This window comes from Fringilla coelebs, assembly GCF_963513975.1.
Source record: "Fringilla coelebs genome assembly, chromosome: 1".
NCBI classification, from domain to species: Eukaryota; Metazoa; Chordata; class Aves; order Passeriformes; family Fringillidae; genus Fringilla; species Fringilla coelebs.
The window spans coordinates 41,335,999-41,354,536 of NC_140028.1; the positions used below are offsets into that span (position 1 = coordinate 41,335,999).

At 37.9% G+C, this 18,538-nt stretch overlaps 1 protein-coding gene across 2 annotated transcripts in view; it reads left to right on the forward strand.

Moving 5' to 3' along the window:
• Positions 1–18,538, forward strand: part of ST18 (ST18 C2H2C-type zinc finger transcription factor) — a gene marked incomplete at both ends in the record, with an annotated part of 163,959 nt that overhangs the window by 115,222 nt on the left and 30,199 nt on the right. For both annotated transcript variants that reach the window (XM_084209842.1, XM_084209841.1), the window contains 7 exons: positions 372–562; positions 4,807–5,604; positions 8,416–8,550; positions 10,285–10,375; positions 11,871–11,975; positions 13,089–13,294; positions 16,493–16,704. In XM_084209842.1, coding sequence (XP_084065968.1) covers positions 372–562; positions 4,807–5,604; positions 8,416–8,550; positions 10,285–10,375; positions 11,871–11,975; positions 13,089–13,294; positions 16,493–16,704 — 1,738 coding nt within the window. The remainder of the gene's footprint in view (positions 1–371; positions 563–4,806; positions 5,605–8,415; positions 8,551–10,284; positions 10,376–11,870; positions 11,976–13,088; positions 13,295–16,492; positions 16,705–18,538) is intronic.

Genomic DNA, 18,538 nt, shown 5'->3' on the forward strand with positions numbered 1-18,538 from the left:
CTGGCGGTATAATTTTCCCTATAGCTGTTTTCCTGGATTATCAACACGGGCTACAATTTTGTTTATCCTTTCCTTAAGGCTGTTGGGTTATGGATTTTTTTTGGTTTTGTCTTACTCCTCATTCCCCTTCCCCCAAAAAGATTTTGGCATCAGTGAAAAGAAACAGGACTTGCCTGTGGCCTGGACTTTCAGTATCTGAGCTAAAATTAAATATCTGCTAGACATAATCTTCTGAAACTTCAAGTGATTTAACATTTTGTCAATCCTCACTTTTATACTTTGAATTAAACTATAGGGTGGTGCTATTTTTAAAACAGTTTGCTCCTCACTTCTCCCATTTTTTCTCTGTCCCTGGCAATTGATCATTTCAGTGCCTACAAATGCTCCATGGCTAAGAAGAGAAAAGCTGAAGATCAGCTATCAGGCGTTCCTGTCAACAAAAGGAAGTCCCTGTTAATGAAACCCCGCCACTACAGCCCCAGCTTGGAATGCAAAGAAGAAAATGAAGACAGGACAGAGTTACAGGAAGATATCAGCGTCCTTGAAAGCAGCTCAACTCCAGGTAGTTGCTTGAACTCCACTTGAACTTGAATTCCACAGGAAGGGAGATAAAAAACCAGTATTTTGAAACAGGATGCAAGACATGTTTGACTTCTAAGAGTTGGAATGGTGCCTTTCTGTCCAGGTTTAACCATCATACTTCCATTTATTTTGTACAATAAGTTCTCCTAGGGTCTAGTAAATGCCTTTTAGGTCACCCAGAGACAACTACTGCAGCAGGTCAGATATGGAGCAAACCTCTGCGAAAGGACAAACTTAAGCCCACCACCATCCCACGCACTTCTGAAGAGCAGATTTTCACTGGAATATATAGAGCTCTTAGGAGGGAAAAATAATGCTTAGCAAAACACTGTTGACTTTAACATTTAGCAAAGTAATTTCATGCGTGTGACTGCTGTGCGTGTTCTGTTTAACACGATTATTAGACTCAGCACTTTTATACCTGTTATTCCAACACTGGTAAGCCAAACACATCCAACAACTTATAGCAGCTTCTACAGTGTGAATGCTGGAAAATATAGACAGGGATGAAGGGACAGAAAGATATAGCCATAGTATGTTTTGATTACTGTTCTTTTCTAATATTTTATATATATATATATATATTCAAGTTTAACAAAAAGTCTGAAACCAAATTGTTTTTAACATATTTGCCTAAAAAGCCCTGCCAAAATAGTTAATCAGACAAGCGAGAAGATATCAGGAAGACATTTGCAGTCACCTGCACACAGCAAATGTTAAAATAAAAGGAATGTGATCTGGCACTGGGAAATTAGTAATCACAGATTATATGTAAACTGAATGAACTTAAATGTCACTCAGTTGCTGGTTGCTATCAGAATTAAAAGATAAATTTTTTTCTACTCAGTTTCTTCTATCAAATGTTTTTGAAGGAAAAGGTGGTAGATTATATCATCTAGGTCCCTTTACCACAGAAGACTGGACCTAGATGGTTTTTTAAGGTCCCTTCCAGCCTGGGCTGTGCTATTATTTTGTAATGAACTGAGATTAGTTATTTGTGTATTTATCCACTCTAAACTGAAATCCCTTAAAACAAAACAAACCCCACAAATTTTATACATATGATTACTATAAAACACAGAGAACAGAAACAAGAATGTCCTGCACATTAAAGAGTCAGATCCCAATTCTACCAAAATCAGTGGAGGTCTTTGTGCCATTTCTATAATAGCAAAGTTTTCAGTCTTCTGTCACTTGCAAATCTTCTAGGAGGAGATTTTTCCTAAGGTCTGCATCCCATTGCTGTGAAAGCCTAGAAGGTAGCTCCATCTTCAAGCAGAACATTAATTAGCAAGGTGATACACAATGTCTCTGTCTTTTGAGTGACATTTTTAAGAAAAAATAATTGAGGAAAAAAATGCCATACGTCTCAGTGCCTGTTAAGGCTGCAGGGAGTGTTTCTAGCTCCTAACACCAGAAGGGAATCTGTTTGAGTAAGAGTTCCTGTATGGTTCATGTCTTGGGGTTTTGGTTCTTTGGGTTTTTTAAAAATATTTAGATTTTAGCTAAATTTTTAATGTGGATTCAGCCTGGTTCCTGACCATCCAGAGTTGTGCTCAGTAGCATCTTTTTGCTTTCCCTTTTCCTGTTCTCTGCACATCTTGAAGAATTTGATGAAGGGAAATTGCTATGATGGGTGTAAAGGTAGATTCTGTGGCACAAATCTGAGTTATTTAACTTTTTTAGGTTACCTTTTTAAAAAAGGGCAAGTGTTGGGCCAAATCCATTGATAAAAAAGTAGGGAAAATGTGGCCTTCAGTCAAAACAAAAAATCCCACTTAATTTTTGAAAAGATTTATTTGATACCAACATTATATATTCCAACCTGCTTGTTCAGTGAAAATACAGCCTACATCTTTTGCATAAATTTTACCTGCTAAAAAACAAATTTCAGTGAAAACATACATTTGGTCTGGGTAGGTACTTGGGATTTCTTAGTGTAATATTGCTCACTTTATTATGAACTCATGATTCTTTTAACTTGATCAGTTAATGATTCACCTCATGGATTGATGCAACTGTAAACTAAGCTGAGTTTTGATTATTTCAAAAGTAAATTTACAGCCTGTAGATGTAAAAAGCAAAGCTGGGACAGCTGAACCATTAAGATTGATTCAATAACAAATTTTTAAAGATTGCTTTAAAAATTACTGATTATTTAGGGAACAAAAAATTTTTTAGCATGAACTTATATTATTTTTCCTCTTTCACACATAAAAATAACTGAAAACACCTTTCACCATTGAACTATTTTTTCACCATTTTTTTTGGTTTGTTTTCCTTTGATGGGTAGGAGATTTCTTTTAAGATAGATCTTGTTCCTTTTTGAAAATACCCACTGATGGGATTCTGTTATTTCCAAATGGCAGAAGAGCAAATAATGGAAACCCATTTGAATAAAGTTAGTTATAGAGCCAAATCATCATTCTTACTTGCTGAGATGTAAAAAGATGGCACACTTTGTTCAGAATACTGCAATGTGTGTGGTACTAGACCAGCTGCTAAAAAGTTACATGAAGGTTTGCAGACACTTCTTTAAATACAACTTTATGCACACAGTGCACAAGGCCACCTCTCCCTGCATGAGTCCAATTTTCTGAAGAAGAATAAGAATTAATCAATATTTTCTTTTAACATATAACAAACAGTTGAACCAAACAATTATGTAAACTGGAAATGACCCAAAATGCTAACAGTTTGGCAGCAGTAAAGTGAAATGCATTGTGGTGCACATGTGCATTTTTGTCCCCCTTTTCCCCTCCACAATAATCTGCACTTAATAGGAATATTTTAAACTATGTAGCTAAGCAACAGAGGTAATTGTTGCTTTCTAGAGCTTTTGTTAGGCACTCTAACACAGCCCAAATATGCATAATTAGGTATAATGTCTATAAATCATTATTGTACACATGTGGGTAGTTAAGTGGATTGAGAGAATAGTTCAATGAATTGGACATATTCACTGAAAATGCTTTTTATTTGTTTTCTGTAGTTCATAATACTTTAAAATTATCATAACCCTTTACACTTTCTCTTAATAGCTCACTGTGTTATTGAGAGAAACTTCATTTGCATTTTAGGCTATGCTTAATTTATTATTTAAACCTGGAGTTGTTCTGATTCAGGAAAGGACAGACACATCTTATGAAATAGTCTACGCTTGTTTATTCATCCTCCTTTCTAGGAAGTAAAATGTTAAATTTTTCAGTTTATGTTGAATAGATCCCAACAAAAGAATGTACCCTATAATCAGCATTATTGAAGGGGCTAGTGTTGTGACTAAATTCTTCCCTTCATCCAAAAATGCTTTTAGTTACTATGGCAATATTTACTTGATCCTGGCAAAACCAGTGTTGATTTTAGAGAGATAATTACCAGAAAGGAAGATGATGGAGATGTATTTTTGAGTGTCCTTGTCAGAGGAAATGTTTATAAAAAATTAAATGAGATACAAAAGGCATATTGTCTTCCACACTGACAACCTCTCCTACATGCAGCCTTTATTACCTGCTGGCTGCTGCTTTTCTTCTGAAGAAAGATATTTATAAAGACAGGATGCATTTCAGTGGTGTCTTTAACAAGTCCTTTATGAGTCTGTACATAACAACCACTTCTGTTTGCCTGTGCATGACCTGATCTATCACTTAGTGTGGCAATTTCAACGGTGACCAGGAGCTTGCCCTTTGTGAAGTATTGAGGATTTTTCCATCAAGGTCTTTCATGGGATCCGGGATGACGGGGAAAGTAATTAGGGTTTATTTTGAGAAAATATTTGGGAATCTTAGATGAAATAAGAGCGAAAATAGATCAGAGGAATTTTAAAATGTGTTTGTATGCTTATATATATATATATATGTGTATATATATATATATATATATATGTATATATGTATTATCAACATATTGAATGTTATATTTACATACATGTATATGACTCTGTGTGTGTGCGCGCATGTGTTCTAAGAAAATATGTGAGAAACGGGGATATATTTTTTTCTCATATAGTGCTGGAACTATAATATAGAGTATATATCATTTTAGAAGGGTTTTTCATCATGCTGTAAGTAGTCATTTCAAACAGATCCTGGTGTGAATTTGATCATTTCAGAGTACCTTTCTGAGCAGCGAAACAGCGAGTGGTAAGTCAATGTCTTCATGTCACTTCTACAAGATACAAAAAATAGTTATTCTTACATATTTTTCTTACCTGTTTTTCTCAAACAGAGGAGAGTACTACAAAATCATCTGAGGAAACCCCTCATTTGGGTGGGCAAGAAAATCCCAGTCAAAGAAAAGATAACTACTCCAGCTATCAAGATGCCGTGGCCAAATCTTTGATGAACATGAGAAAAGTAGCAAAAGATGCACCCAGTCAAGCAGTGACAGAAAATCTAAATGACAGTGGCATTCAATCACTAAAAACAGAAAGTGATGATGCTGATGAATGTTACCTGATTAGCTCAGCTGAAGGAAAGGAAAAGACTGCCATCTCTGACCCAAAATACTGTTCATCTGAGGAAAATGAAAGTAACTCTGAAATTATGGACAATGAGTGGGATAGCTCTTCAAATTTCTCAGAAGAAACTAGTGTAAAGCCCCATGTAACTCAGAAATATATTGTAGAGTGTAATCAACCCAGCATCCTGGAAGTCCCAGAAATTAAGAAGGAAGAGGTCGAATATGGTCCTTGTGAAAGACTCTGCGACTCAGAAACAGAGCTAAGAGCACCCCAGGAGCCTCACTCTGATCCTTTCGAGAAGAGAATTCAGAATCTCTTCCCTGAAAGTGAAGAAGATGACAACGAGTGCCTGTCAGAAACCACAGACGTGTCAGTTGAGCTGGACAAAACAAAAGGGAATTTGAGTTTGCTAGAGCAAGCAATCGCTCTGCAGGCAGAGCAAGGGCATGTGTTCCACAGCACCTACAAGGAGCTGGATAGGTTTCTTCTGGAGCATCTAGCAGGGGAAAGGAGACAAACCAAAGTTATTGACATTGGTGGGAGACAGATATTTAGCAGCAAAAGTAAGGAAGTATTTTTGGCTCTTCTTGCTGGCTTAAGCATTTGTCCCGTGACTGATAGAGGATTCTGAGCTGGGTTTTATAGCAACAGTAAAGAATCTGGAATTTAGCTGGTAATTTTGTTAATTATGTACCTTCACACTAGTGCCTCACGTCTAACCAGGTTAAACGCTAGGTACTTGGCTCCCTGCCAAACTGCTATGTGAAATCATCAGTAATGGGTACTAAAAGGCCTGTGTAGCTGGCACTGACATTCCTCCTCCTCCTTTTCCTCCTCCTCTGCTTCCTCCTCCGTAGGGTGCTAATACAAACCTCCAAAGTTTCAGCAGCCAAAAGGCAAGGCATTTAAACAGTACTCAGGGGCAAGTTTAGGGTGAAAAATTGGCATCTCCCAAAGATATTACCTAATTCCTAAGCCATGTGTTTTCTGAGTTCGGTCTACTGCATTAGTATCAAGTATAGTATAGTATATTGAAGTATAATATTAGTATATTAGTATTGATTGTTATTATATCAATCAACATTCCATTTTTCTATATCCAGCTCTTCTGAGCCAGGAAAGCATAAGCCATGCTCTTCTGCCTCATTTGCCATCAGCAGAAACACCAGTAAATTCCAAAATCTTTATTGTTTCTGAGGGTTTGTCATATCCTACAAACCCATAGAAACATAATTCAATTTTCATCACTTATTCAGGCTTCCAGAAGTGGAAACTTAAAAGATTTGGGTTTGATTTGTAAACTGGGTTGTCTTGTATGAAGCTACTCAATTGAGGATAATTACAGAGCATCAAGAGATGTCATTTTATAAGCACACTCCCTTCTATAGTAAGTAACAATACATTCATCTGTCCTTTGACTTTTCCTTTTGGCCTTGCAAACGTCCCCAGGTCACCCTAGCACTGATGCTATTTCTGCTTTTGATAAATTATTTACTTTGGTATTTCTAATGTAACTTTAGAGTAGTCCCTGTGGACATTGTAAATATTATAGTTATTTACTTATCTAAAGAATTTAGTGTGAAAGAGAACTGACAGGCATTTTTAGGAGCTGCAACTATAAAACACTTCCTGCAGTATTAGGGAAGAAAATGTAGACATCTAATTTCTGTGTCTCGAGCAGTGTTTTCATTAGCATGTCTTAAGCTGTGCATGCACGGTATTAATCCGCCCATTAATTCAACTAGGTGAACCTTTACTTTCTTAGATGAATTTGGCATATGCAGGAACTTTATAAATATCTTTTCCTGCCTTGAGAGCAGCTGTATTGGCCAGGCTTACATTGGTGTCACTGTGACTTTCTCACAGCACACATAGGAAAGAGCAGTGATGTAAAAATGGCAGAATCTACCCCTTCCTGATTTACCTCATATTATAATTAGCTGTGGTTTCCAGGTGAGCTCAGAGGCAATACCCATGGAGAAACATACCAGGCTTTGTTCGGGTTGTATAAACACCATGATTGTAGGCAATGTTGTATCGGGCACATAATTTTGCCACTTTATATAATTAACTGGGTTTTATTTCTAAAAAATCTGCCATCAAATCCATCAGCTCTTAATTTTCACTCTTGGATGCTAGAACAGAAAAAAATCTATCAATGATAAACCTTTCCAATTACCGGGGAAAACACTAAATCATATTTCTGGGTCCCTCTTTATTTTCTCTTCACTATTACAGCACTTTCCATTTGCAGTGATTCTAAAAAGCATGTGGTCTCCTGATGATGCTGAGTCTATTTGCTTTCCTCCCCATTTATTTATTTTATTTTTTTGGATCTAAAAACTTGCCAGGAAGTTTAACCCTCAGCTGTCCCTGGTGATTCTGCCCCTAAGCGTATCCTACCTCATAGTCCAGAAAAAATGAGCTTGAAGAAGGCAGCTCCCTGTGCTGGCTGCAGCTGTTTTCTCCCCCAGCACCAAATGCTGTTGGCAGCCAATCACAGATGGAGCTAAAACCATCCTCAGCAATTTATGCGGCCACTTCCTCCAGATTTCTCACAAGAGAATTTCTGGACCAGAAATCGTTCCTTTCTCACCCAGACTTTTTATCCTGCATTGGAAATCAAATAAAGGTTTTCTGACCAGTGCTTCTTGCACAATTCTAGGCGCTTGAAACAGAATTTGGGAGGCTGTTACAGAGTGGTAGCAGTGGGGCTCGGCTGAGACCTCGCCTTTGAAAGGGTATCGGCTGCTCCATGTTTCCAGTGTCTTTGTGGGCTGCTCCACAAAGCAGCATTGCCATGTGTACCAGAGGGAGCTGCTTGCCTTGCCTCTCAAATGTAAAGTGGCATGTATTCAGTTTCCTAACAAAGAACCTACAGCCTAGAGATCTGTGATATTTAAGGAACGGCTTCTGGTTGAAATGCTTTTTGTTTGTTTGTTTATTTGTTTCACACCTCAGCTTTTATTTGGTTGTCCCAGCTTCCTGGAGTCTGACATTAACAGAGCAAAAGATTGTTTCTCCTTTTTTTATTTATTCCTTTATAGATCTTGCTGTTGGCTCATGCTGCCAGTTTTCTGGCTTACTGGATTGTGGCTTCTGTCCTGTTTGAGGCTCTGAATGGAATAAATGACATTGCAATCCTAAAGCTATATAATTTAGCACATAAATGGCATATTGGGAGAGGGAAATTATTGTTTAAAGTACACTGTGAAAACCCAAAGTCATGTTTCAGTTGCATACATCCCTGTTAAAACTTTGTACAGGAATTAAATCTGAAGTATAAAATAGAGAATATCATACTGCTAGGATCACTCAGCTGAGCGCAGACAGGGGCTAAACCCAAACAAAATCTTTATCTGATTTCTCTGCAGATTCACCCAGGCCTGAAAAGAGAGAAACCAAATGCCCCATCCCAGGATGTGATGGCACAGGGCATGTGACTGGGCTGTACCCTCACCACCGCAGTCTCTCAGGCTGTCCACATAAAGTTAGAGTGCCACTAGAAAGTGAGTATCCTCACCCTGCAGCCCAGAATAACAACTGGATCTGTCTCAGTATTGTGGGCAGCGTGTGTTTATGCTGGAGAAGAATCCCCTTTTTTCTGCATGAGATAGCAGGATGAGACTGGGAAAGAAGCCATCACACCTTCTTTGCCCTCTAGCTCATAGCACAGCCCTGCTTCCCACACTTGCGCAGCTCAAGTGCTCCTCAGCAGCACGGTTACAAACAGCAGCAGGCTTCCTAGGTAGCCTGGGAAGAACAAGATCAGATAACCTCTGCCCATGCTGCCAGCAGACCTGCATGCTGCAGTCCCATGACCCTTCAAGGAGCTGCCTGCTCACACCTTTGCTCGGGCACAGGCATCGCCCGCTTGTTGGGAGCCGCGGCCTCGCTTGCCGCAGACGCACGCGGAGGCTGCTGGCTCCCACTGCCAACACATGAGAGGCCTGGGCATGCTTAAGCAGAGATGTTTTTAGCATCCCCCTTACTGCCGAGCTCAAAAAGGTTATTTCCATCAGTACATCCCAGCGCTGGTCCACAGCAGGTCCCTGTCTTGTGACAGCATCACACTAACCCTTTTATGCCCAGACTGGCCTGAATTTCCCCGCTTATTTCTGATTGTGCTGCTCTGATTACATTGGCACACACACGTGTGTGTATGTGTGTGTGTAATCCTGCAGCATGATGCAATGAAATGCTGCATAACAAGCCAAAAACTTAACGTGAAACTGTCCACTTAAACAACCTAGTTAGTCAGATTGTTCTTTGTGGTGGTATGCATAACAACAAATTAAAAGGATATTTGCACTTTACCAAAATCCTCTTCCTAACTGTAGCTCTCCCCTTTTTTAAATCTGGTACTAAACTGTATTCATGGAAACATCTGCTGAATTAAGCAGGCTGCATTTGGAAGTCCTTAGCAACATTAACTTCCTAAAAACTTAAAATTAACAAGTCCTTGTTAATTATCATACTTCCAATTAGATGTGCTCTGTCCTAATGGGAAAAAAAAAAAAAAAAAAAAGAAGTTAGAATTTGGTTCCTGCTGGAACAAACCCGTGGAATGAACAGTCAGCTTTTGTGAAACACTGTAAGATGTTTAATGTTTAACATGGACATATCTGTCAGTTTTAGTGAAGAGGATCCACATCCAAGGGCATAAGAAATGTACAGGCAAGAGGTTGTAATTGCTGCTAAGAGTGTAGGCTGATCCTTGGAACTATTACTGTTTGGTCCAAGGCAGTTTCAGCACAGCTCAGATGACCAGAAGGTGTAACATTCAAAGTGAGATACTTGAAATATCTGATAAAATGTATAAACAGCCTTCCTGTACTCAAGAGCTTTCCTTTCCTGGGAGAGAGAGGGACTGCAGCTCAATGGAACATGGACTATGTGGCCCAGGGCTCCTCCATCACCTGCTTTTTCCAGTGTTTTGGTGTATAAAGGGCTTCATGATTTAACACATTTGCTGACTTCCTCTTATGCTCTTTTGAAGTTGGTATAAAGAATTTTGTGCATGTGGGAAGCCTCACCTCAGTAATATAGAAGTAAACTGGTTTATACTGGAGGCACCATAGTCCTTTGTGTTGTAGGTCCTTTGCTTCCCCTATTCTTTTGTGATAAAAATGTGAAAGAATTGAGAATCTGAGTTCAAAGAGGATGCGTTCGTTTTTTTAAAGATATGTATTTTTAATTGATGCATTTTATTATCAACTTTTTTTTTTTTAATTTCTGTTTAGTTCTTGCCATGCATGAAAATGTTTTAAAGTGTCCCACCCCAGGATGCACTGGAAGAGGACATGTCAACAGCAATCGCAACACACACCGAAGGTAGATCAGAAAAATTCCTGTACACTTAAAACCTAGCACGTCCTCGGGAGTGAATTGATAGGCACATCTTGGAATTAGATGCTATGTACTACACTGAAGAGTGTCTACAAGCTGCAAGGGCAGCCTGTATTATTTATAACCAAATAATTGTGTTTAATTCCATTCCATAAAAAATGGCTGCAGCACAGAAGATGGGAAATTCCACTAGTATTTTCATAGGCGAGATTTAAAGGTACAATTTCATCACAGTCCTCACATTGAAAAATCATCATGTACAAGGGGAAGGAATGAAAAAACGCATTATTATTGCTACAACTGGAAAACCCAATGGAAACCAAAACCCATTTATTTTGCACTGCTACATGCTAGCCATTGACAGGAACTTCCAATCAGGGCACATTCCCTTTTAGCAAACCAGAAAATTTTAAGCAAACTATTTTGAAATCTGTTCAAAAGCTCCACTTACTGCCCTCAGGAATACCATCTTCCTGCCTGGAACACTCCTGTCTGTTTAACATGCTGCCTGCAGGGAGAAAGTAAAATTGAGAAAAGACTTCCAGACAGGCAGCTGGGGAAACACAGCTGGACTGCAGGTGAGGCAGAGATCCACTCTCTGTCTCCAGCAAGCCACTGCTGTCAGCACAGCTCTTGTCAGTACTGCTTTCTGCTGGAAGCAGTCCATTCCATCATACTGCTTCTGGGAAAATGAAATGTCAATCTTAAAATCAAACTTGGGACATAAGAATTTCAAAACCAACTCTCTTTGTTGATGTGAATTTCTGTGAGATTTCGGGTTTTTTTGTTTATTGATTGGTTTGTTACTGCACCAAAATTAACATTTATCATACTCTTTTAATACTAAAATTAGTAAGTCAGTCTTCATCAGACACATGAAAAGCTTGTCCAGAAGAATAAATAAGGCACAAGCAGATATTTCTCCTTTGTTTTTCCTGTTTTAAATTCCTAGTCATCTTCGAAGTGCATCAGCTGTATCGTGAGCAACCCATGAATAGGATAAGAAAACATGTTCTAATCTAATGAAACAAACAGGAAAATATAAGCTAGCACAACTCAAAATGATAAAATGAGTTCTTTGGTAACAGTCTCTCATATATCCCTGGGTTTTTTTCCCAAATTCACTTTCCTTTTAATCAGCAGGAGGCTTATATGCATGGTTTAGCTGATAAAGTAAATGTCATTTGTCAAAAAATTTACTAGTGACTTGCCAGACACAAAACATCAAAGCTGAACTGTGGAAAACTCCTACATGATTCAGTTTCCAGATATATCACCTAAAATACACAGATTTCACAGTTTTGCATTAAGGATTGAAAAACAGATGAATCTGGGCTATAGCAGCAGCAGTTCCCTTAAGTGCACAGACTATCAAAGTCACTGGTTTCCACAGAAAAACTGCACAGATCTCCTTTGCAAAAGAATTAATTTCAATGTTTTTTTCTTGTTTTTTCTGTTCTTCACCTTTGCTTTTCAACAGCCTTTCCGGTTGTCCAATTGCTGCAGCTGAAAAGCTGGCAATGTCCCAGGAAAAGAACCAGCTTGAGTCTCCAAAACCTGGGCAGTGCCATGATCAGACACACAGGTAGGAGCCCTCACAAACCAGTTTCTCCAAACAAACAAACTCTTATTTATGCACAAACTCTGTTGACTGATCCTCAGATCTTTCACCCACTTCAGATTTCAGCTTCAGTGGTTACCCAGTTTTCCAAGATAAGCCTCTGCAAAACTGTCTGATTCTCAAAATAAACCACCATCTTTCTGTTGGTTCTTGTGCATGTGGCTGACATTAAAGATGCGAGATGCATCTTTGGAAAATCAATCAAATATATCTTATTAAATCTTACTTCCAAACAAGTAACCTGATCAGAACAATTAATAGAATTTCTTTTTTTTAAGTTTATTGGTTTAATTACTTTAATTTATATTTTATACAATGGCATCAAAAAGGAGAAACACTTTTTAGTGCAATTGTATTTTGTCTGAGTTATATGGACCCTACAGACACACATAATTTGCACATCATTGGCACCACGACCATTACAACCTATTATATTCAGGTCTATTTGGGGACACTTTAATTTGTGGATTATTGACATGATCAGCTCTAATGGTTCCTTCAGAGCCATTACAGAATATTATGTCCATGTGTCTGCCAACTGCACGTGCCTTAACTCTACATATGAGAAGTCCTAAGGAAATTACTAAAGACAAGTAGTTACTGAACATTAACTAAATGGAATAACACACCATAAATCATTCATTCCTCCCAAACAGCACAAGCAATTATTTCAGATCATCTTATATTTATACCATACTCATTCACAGTAAAGTGAGAAAAATACTGGTCCAAAAAAACTAAAAGCTAGAAATAAATCCAAACAAATTTTTAGAACTAAAAGAAGTGGCAATCTAGCAGTAAGTCAGTAACTTCCTTGTAAGTAGCCCAAACTACTATGAAACAATACTGCATTTTTAATGTTCTCACCTTTTAGTTTGTGAAGTAGTCAAAATACTTTTTGTCTACTAGTCAGCCACCATGTTTATGTTGTTTATTTCTTGTATACCACCAGTAAGTTTTGCATGTGATAATAGCACACTTGTGGATTATGAGATGCAATCATATCCTATTTTTCAAGACAAGGTTATTTAAAGACATTCTCATCTTTCTCCTTCATTCTTTTCCTCTTGTCTGCAGGACAAATTTAGCAAAGCAGCCTGAGCTATCTCAGTTCAGTTACAGAACTTCACAGCCAGTCACTTCCTCCAGAGGCACCCTGGGGAAAGAGCAGGAGAAGTTTGGGAAAGTCCCATTTGATTATGCCAGTTTTGATGCACAAGTCTTTGGCAAGCGCACAACAGCACCTGTGTCACAAGGTCGAAAAACACCTCAGTTTCTTGAATGTAAGCTCAAAATTCAATTTTCTCTTGAAAAAGGGGCAAAATGTCAATTTTTTTTCCTTTTTGTTTGTTCTGTTTTCAAACTTCTAGAATTCTAAAAAGGTCTGTAGAAATCATCTTTAATCTAAACCATCTAAAACTTGTGTCTAGAATGTTATCTAGAATCACTAATTTGTGAAATACAGAATTTTGAAACACTAAATATCATCACTACAAAGTTTACTTTTTTGATGCTTCTTTTAAAAGCAGTTATCAGTGGAAAAGATGAATAAAAAGGAATGCTTTATGTTTTACCTTTTACTTCTTCCTTGATTAAAGGGAGGTATCTTTATGGGATAGATGACAAGTCCCATGGAATGTGTCTGCACAAGGTGTAATGAACGGTAATACAGAGAAATCCAAGTTAAGTTTCAAAGGTACTGCAGGTTCACCATTTAGGTGAATCTATACAGGCATTATTCCTCCTAGATGAGCATGTGCCCCAGCTACATTAACTCCAGGCCTGGGCTGAATTTGGTTTGGTACCTCCTATTTCTGTAGTAAATCATATAGGTAGTGCAGTCATATCCAGTGCATCAAATTGTTATCAAGATAACTCTTCTTGCATCATTTACAGATTTGCTGAGGCACTACTCTGTAAAAAGGAGGTACCACAGTGCAAACACTGTGAGTTTATTGCAGATGCTCTTCAGAATCTGCATGGGAAACCTTGGCAACGTTCTGCCATTGAATTGACCATTATAAAATAATCTTTAGTTTAAATTAAAAAAAATGCTGTTTCCATGAGGGAAATGTAAAACAAATGTTTCATTCCACCAAGACTGGGTTTAGAAGAAAACAGATCCAGAACAATATGAAAAAAGACTTTTTAATTGGCTTTTCTTTTGTTAATGACAAAAATGAAAATGAAATAGGAAAGCAAATTTTGTCCCACTTACTCCAACCAAGAACATTCATAGTAAGGTGAACAGAAAAGCAATAAAAAATTTTTAATGCATAAATTTATATATTAGTTAATTATAATATAATATTAATCAAATACTATAAAATGTTATATATGTTTTATATATTTATAAAATTTTGTATATTTTATATTTATTTGTGTACATATCTGAGTACACAAAAACACACATATATGTTTGTAGGTATCTGGGTTTTGTGTGTATATATACAAATACTCTATTTAAAATTGCAAATGAAAAGTAGATATTTATCTGACCTGGAAAATAGGCTTGCTTAAATGAAAGCAAATATATGCATTGCCAGCTTCTTGGGTGGCAGATTTTCCAATTTTGTTTGTAAAATTGAATATTCCCTATTAGCTGTCTTTTTGCACAGATGTATGTCTATTTCACAGGTTCATTTCAAGGAAAAAAATGATTGAAATGTTTTTATACAAATGCAAATACATATATATGCAATTTATGTATGAAGTATATCAGAGCTGAAGTTTACAGCCTGTTGTTCTTGCAAAGATTGCAATGTGCAGCTATTATTTTAATGGAAAGGTGAAAGTAAAAGAGCTGGTGAGTGATTTAACTCTTCAGATATACAAAAGTTGGCAATAAGAAGCTGATGATGTAGTGATGGGTTCAGAGTCCTATGTAAATATGTAGCCAGACAAAAGCCCATCATTAGCCCTCTGTGGATTCTGCACTTGTAAACTTCTTGTTTTTTTTTTTTTTTTTTAACAAAACACACACCCTTTAAAGCCCTGGGTAGTTTTTATGTTGGTTGCTTGGTTTGGTTTTTTTTTTTTTAGGATAGGTAATGAAAAAGTGCACTTTCTGGTCTTTAAACGCAATTTAAATTTCATTGTAGAAACTGTTAAAAATGTAGTTTGTCTTGTTTGGTCTACAGTGCTGTGCTTACAGCAGGGTAGATAAATCCTTTTTAATTTTCACTAGAGAAAGGGAGAACTGGATCATGAGGCTTTCATGTATTGCTCTACTGAGATGCCTCTAGTGCTTAGAAAAATGGAATATAGCATTCAGCTCCAGTCAAAGCATAAACCAGCATTTCTTTCAGTGCATCCCAAGTTTGAGGGAAGATGAGTCCCTCCTATGCCTTAGCATTAGAAAGCACTCAGCCAAAGCTCTACATCCAAAGGGATCCAGAGCCTTGGGGCTCAGATCTTTAGGGAACGAGCAGATGGCCATATGCAGAAATGTTCTTGATGTATCTGGGTGTAGGCTGAGAAATCGGATTTTGCTTAGTTTATCTTTGTAGGACACTGTGAGGGCTGCAGACAAAAGAAGTGATTATTGCTTCTTTAGAGCTGAAATCATAGTGCTGTGTTCTCCCTGCAACAGTTTATGCCATCTCAAGCTCCAAAATACAGAAGAGAGAACAGAGTTCTCTCTAACTGCTTTAGAGTAAATGCTGCTGATGAAGTAGAAAACAAGGAACCACACACACTTTTGTTTGTGAAAGTGCTTTTCTGTTCACCTGTTAGTACTTAATTTTCTAGTGACCTCCCTGTGCCTAATAAATCTGTGCATTATCCCAAATATAGCCAACAAAAGACTGTAAACCAAGATCATGTGTATGTTCATTATTTTTTAATTGCTTAAAGGATAGCCTTAAATTTCAAAATATTTCCACAAAATACTTAGTACTGAATATTCCTTACAGGTAATGTTTTTATCTGATTTCTCAGCTTCATTCAAGAGCCTGTTTTTTTTCTCCTTAGTCACATAAACAAAGCTATTTAGGTAACAGATTTATTCATCTAAGTAGAGTAAGCAGTGTTGTTTTAGCTAAGACTGGACAAGTCACTGTTGATTTTTTTTTTTTTTTTTTGCACAATAGAGCTCCAAGAGGAAGCCTTTATAAGAGTACATTTACAATTGCATTTTTCCACTGGGGTGGTCAAATTACGATGGATCCTACACTAGTGCTTGCTCAGTCTTTCCTTGGACATCATTGTTTTTAATGCCTGAATTAAGGATAAGTAAAATATGAGTAAAAAAAATCTCAGAAGGTTTGTTGACAGATGTGTATTTCTCAGGGAAAAATTAAATTACTGTGTTTCTGAAGCCATTTTTACTGTAAACCCTTACTGGCAATAGCAAATTGATTGTTTTAAATGTAATCTTTGAATATATTTTTCTTATGTATGAAATCGTAATCTGAGAAGCGAAACTATTTAACGGGGAAAATTTCATACATGCAATTGCTAATCAAATCTCTCTTCAACAGCAAAGCATTTTTCAAATCCAGTGAAATTTTCTAATCGACTGCCTAGTGCTAGCGCCCACACACAGAGCCCTTGCCATGCCAACTCTTATAGCTACGGTCAATGTAGTGAAGACACCCACATAGCAGCAGCTGCTGCTATCCTGAACCTTTCCACCCGCTGCAGGGAAGCAGCAGAGATCCTCTCCAACAAACCACAGAGTCTGTCTGCCAAGGTAGGGTAGTCCAAGAACCTGGAGGGTGTGCTAGCTACTGAACTGTGCGAATAAACTGTCTTTCATGTTAGTGACTGCATTAAATCCCCCAAAAGGAGGCTTCTGTTTGCATGCTCTTTTGAAGAGAGGCAGAGGAAAAAAAAAAAAAAAACAAAACAGTAATGCAGTGACCAGTTCTGATAAAACTAAATAAATAGCAGGAATTCTGTTGTTAATTCTTTTCATAATTGAGCCCTAATTACAGGGGGGGAGTTTTCTGGGAGGAAAAAAGAAAAAGGTTATTTGATATCCAACAACAATCTGTGGTGGATAATGAGTAAGATCTGTTTTAAGAGGGAATTTTTCTCCCCCTGAAACCTACCATTAGTGATCATTTTAGAGACTGACTTTAAAAAAATATATAAAGATCATATGATTAATGAAGGAGATATTTTGCTAGCAATGGAACAGAACTACCTATGGAGTCTGTTGTGTTTGGAGCCCCTAACAGTTTGGCAAGGTGGAGAGGGGGGGATAACGACTGACTTTGGTAACATTCCCCTTTCTGCTGGCAAGAGTGGAGAATCAGGCCCACTGCATTTGGAGATAGATAATTTGGGCAAGTCTGTCATAATGGAAAGCTGCCTAATTTTGTAGATGTTTGTGTGGCTTTCGTGTTTTGTTTTCTGCTCTGCATTTCCTCACAGATCTTTATGATTTACAAATGGTGCTGTGTGAGCTGTGAGCCTTATTTTCTGTGCCATTACATAGTGTTATAATGCTGATGAAAATAGACAAGATTTTCTTCTGATGACAGTGGTGTGGGAGCACTGCTGTTTATTATTTACATTAAAGTCACACATGTTCCACTGCAATGAAACTTTTGAAAGCTCTTTGTAGATAAGAGGGAGTCATTACAAGAACTTAGGGAGAAGCCACTGGGGAGTGAAAAGAGGTGCATTTGTCAAAACACAGCATAGCAGATGTGCTTCTTCAAAAGACAGATGATCTGTTTTTCTGCAAGTCAATGTCACTCCACCTTATCCCTCCGTTATCTGAGCCTCACAAGGCTCATTCTGGTTATGTGTGTCTTCCACAGCTGTTAATCTACATTTTGTTTGAGGGTTTATTCACCACTGCTAGGAGGTGAGCAGTGAGTGGAACCATTTTTTGAGTGGAACCATTAATTTTGCCACCAGCATAACACCTTGTTGGGTATTCTGAGCCTTGTGCCTTTGCAGAGTGGTATCTCTTACTTTGCTGCTTTTGATTTCTACTTGTGTGCAAAGTTTTGGACGTTAAAATCAACATTGGGAGCTGCCACATGGTAAACTTTTTTAGAGTGTCCACAGGTATTCCCTGTAACTCATTATCTGTTCCGAAGACTGCTCATAGAACCTTTCCTAATGACAGATCTATCCTTGATATTCGCTGCAAAAAACCTTCTTCCATCAGTCTTTAATAGAGACTTCTTCTAGTAGGGAAATGGAAACTGATGCCAATGGTTGGATTAAATTGCTGCAGCAGCCTTTGGCTGACCTCAGCAATAGACCTTTGTTGCCAGAGAAGAGCAGTAAAGGGACCAGGCATAACCCAAAGATTTTCTCCTATGTACCTGCTTCACAGTTGCCAAATCATGGGGAAGGATTGAATAGAAGTGAAGGTAACAGTAATGATACAGAGGGGCACTGGGGGCACATAGCTGACTCCTTTTTCACAGCCAGGAATCCAGCCTGAAAGAAAATCACCTGCCTACCTTGCTATCTGCCTGCCTCCACTTTTGCCAGACTTTCTGGAGGGCATACTGCTACAAAACATCTGACAGAAGAATCAGAATTAGCTTCTGGCCAAAATA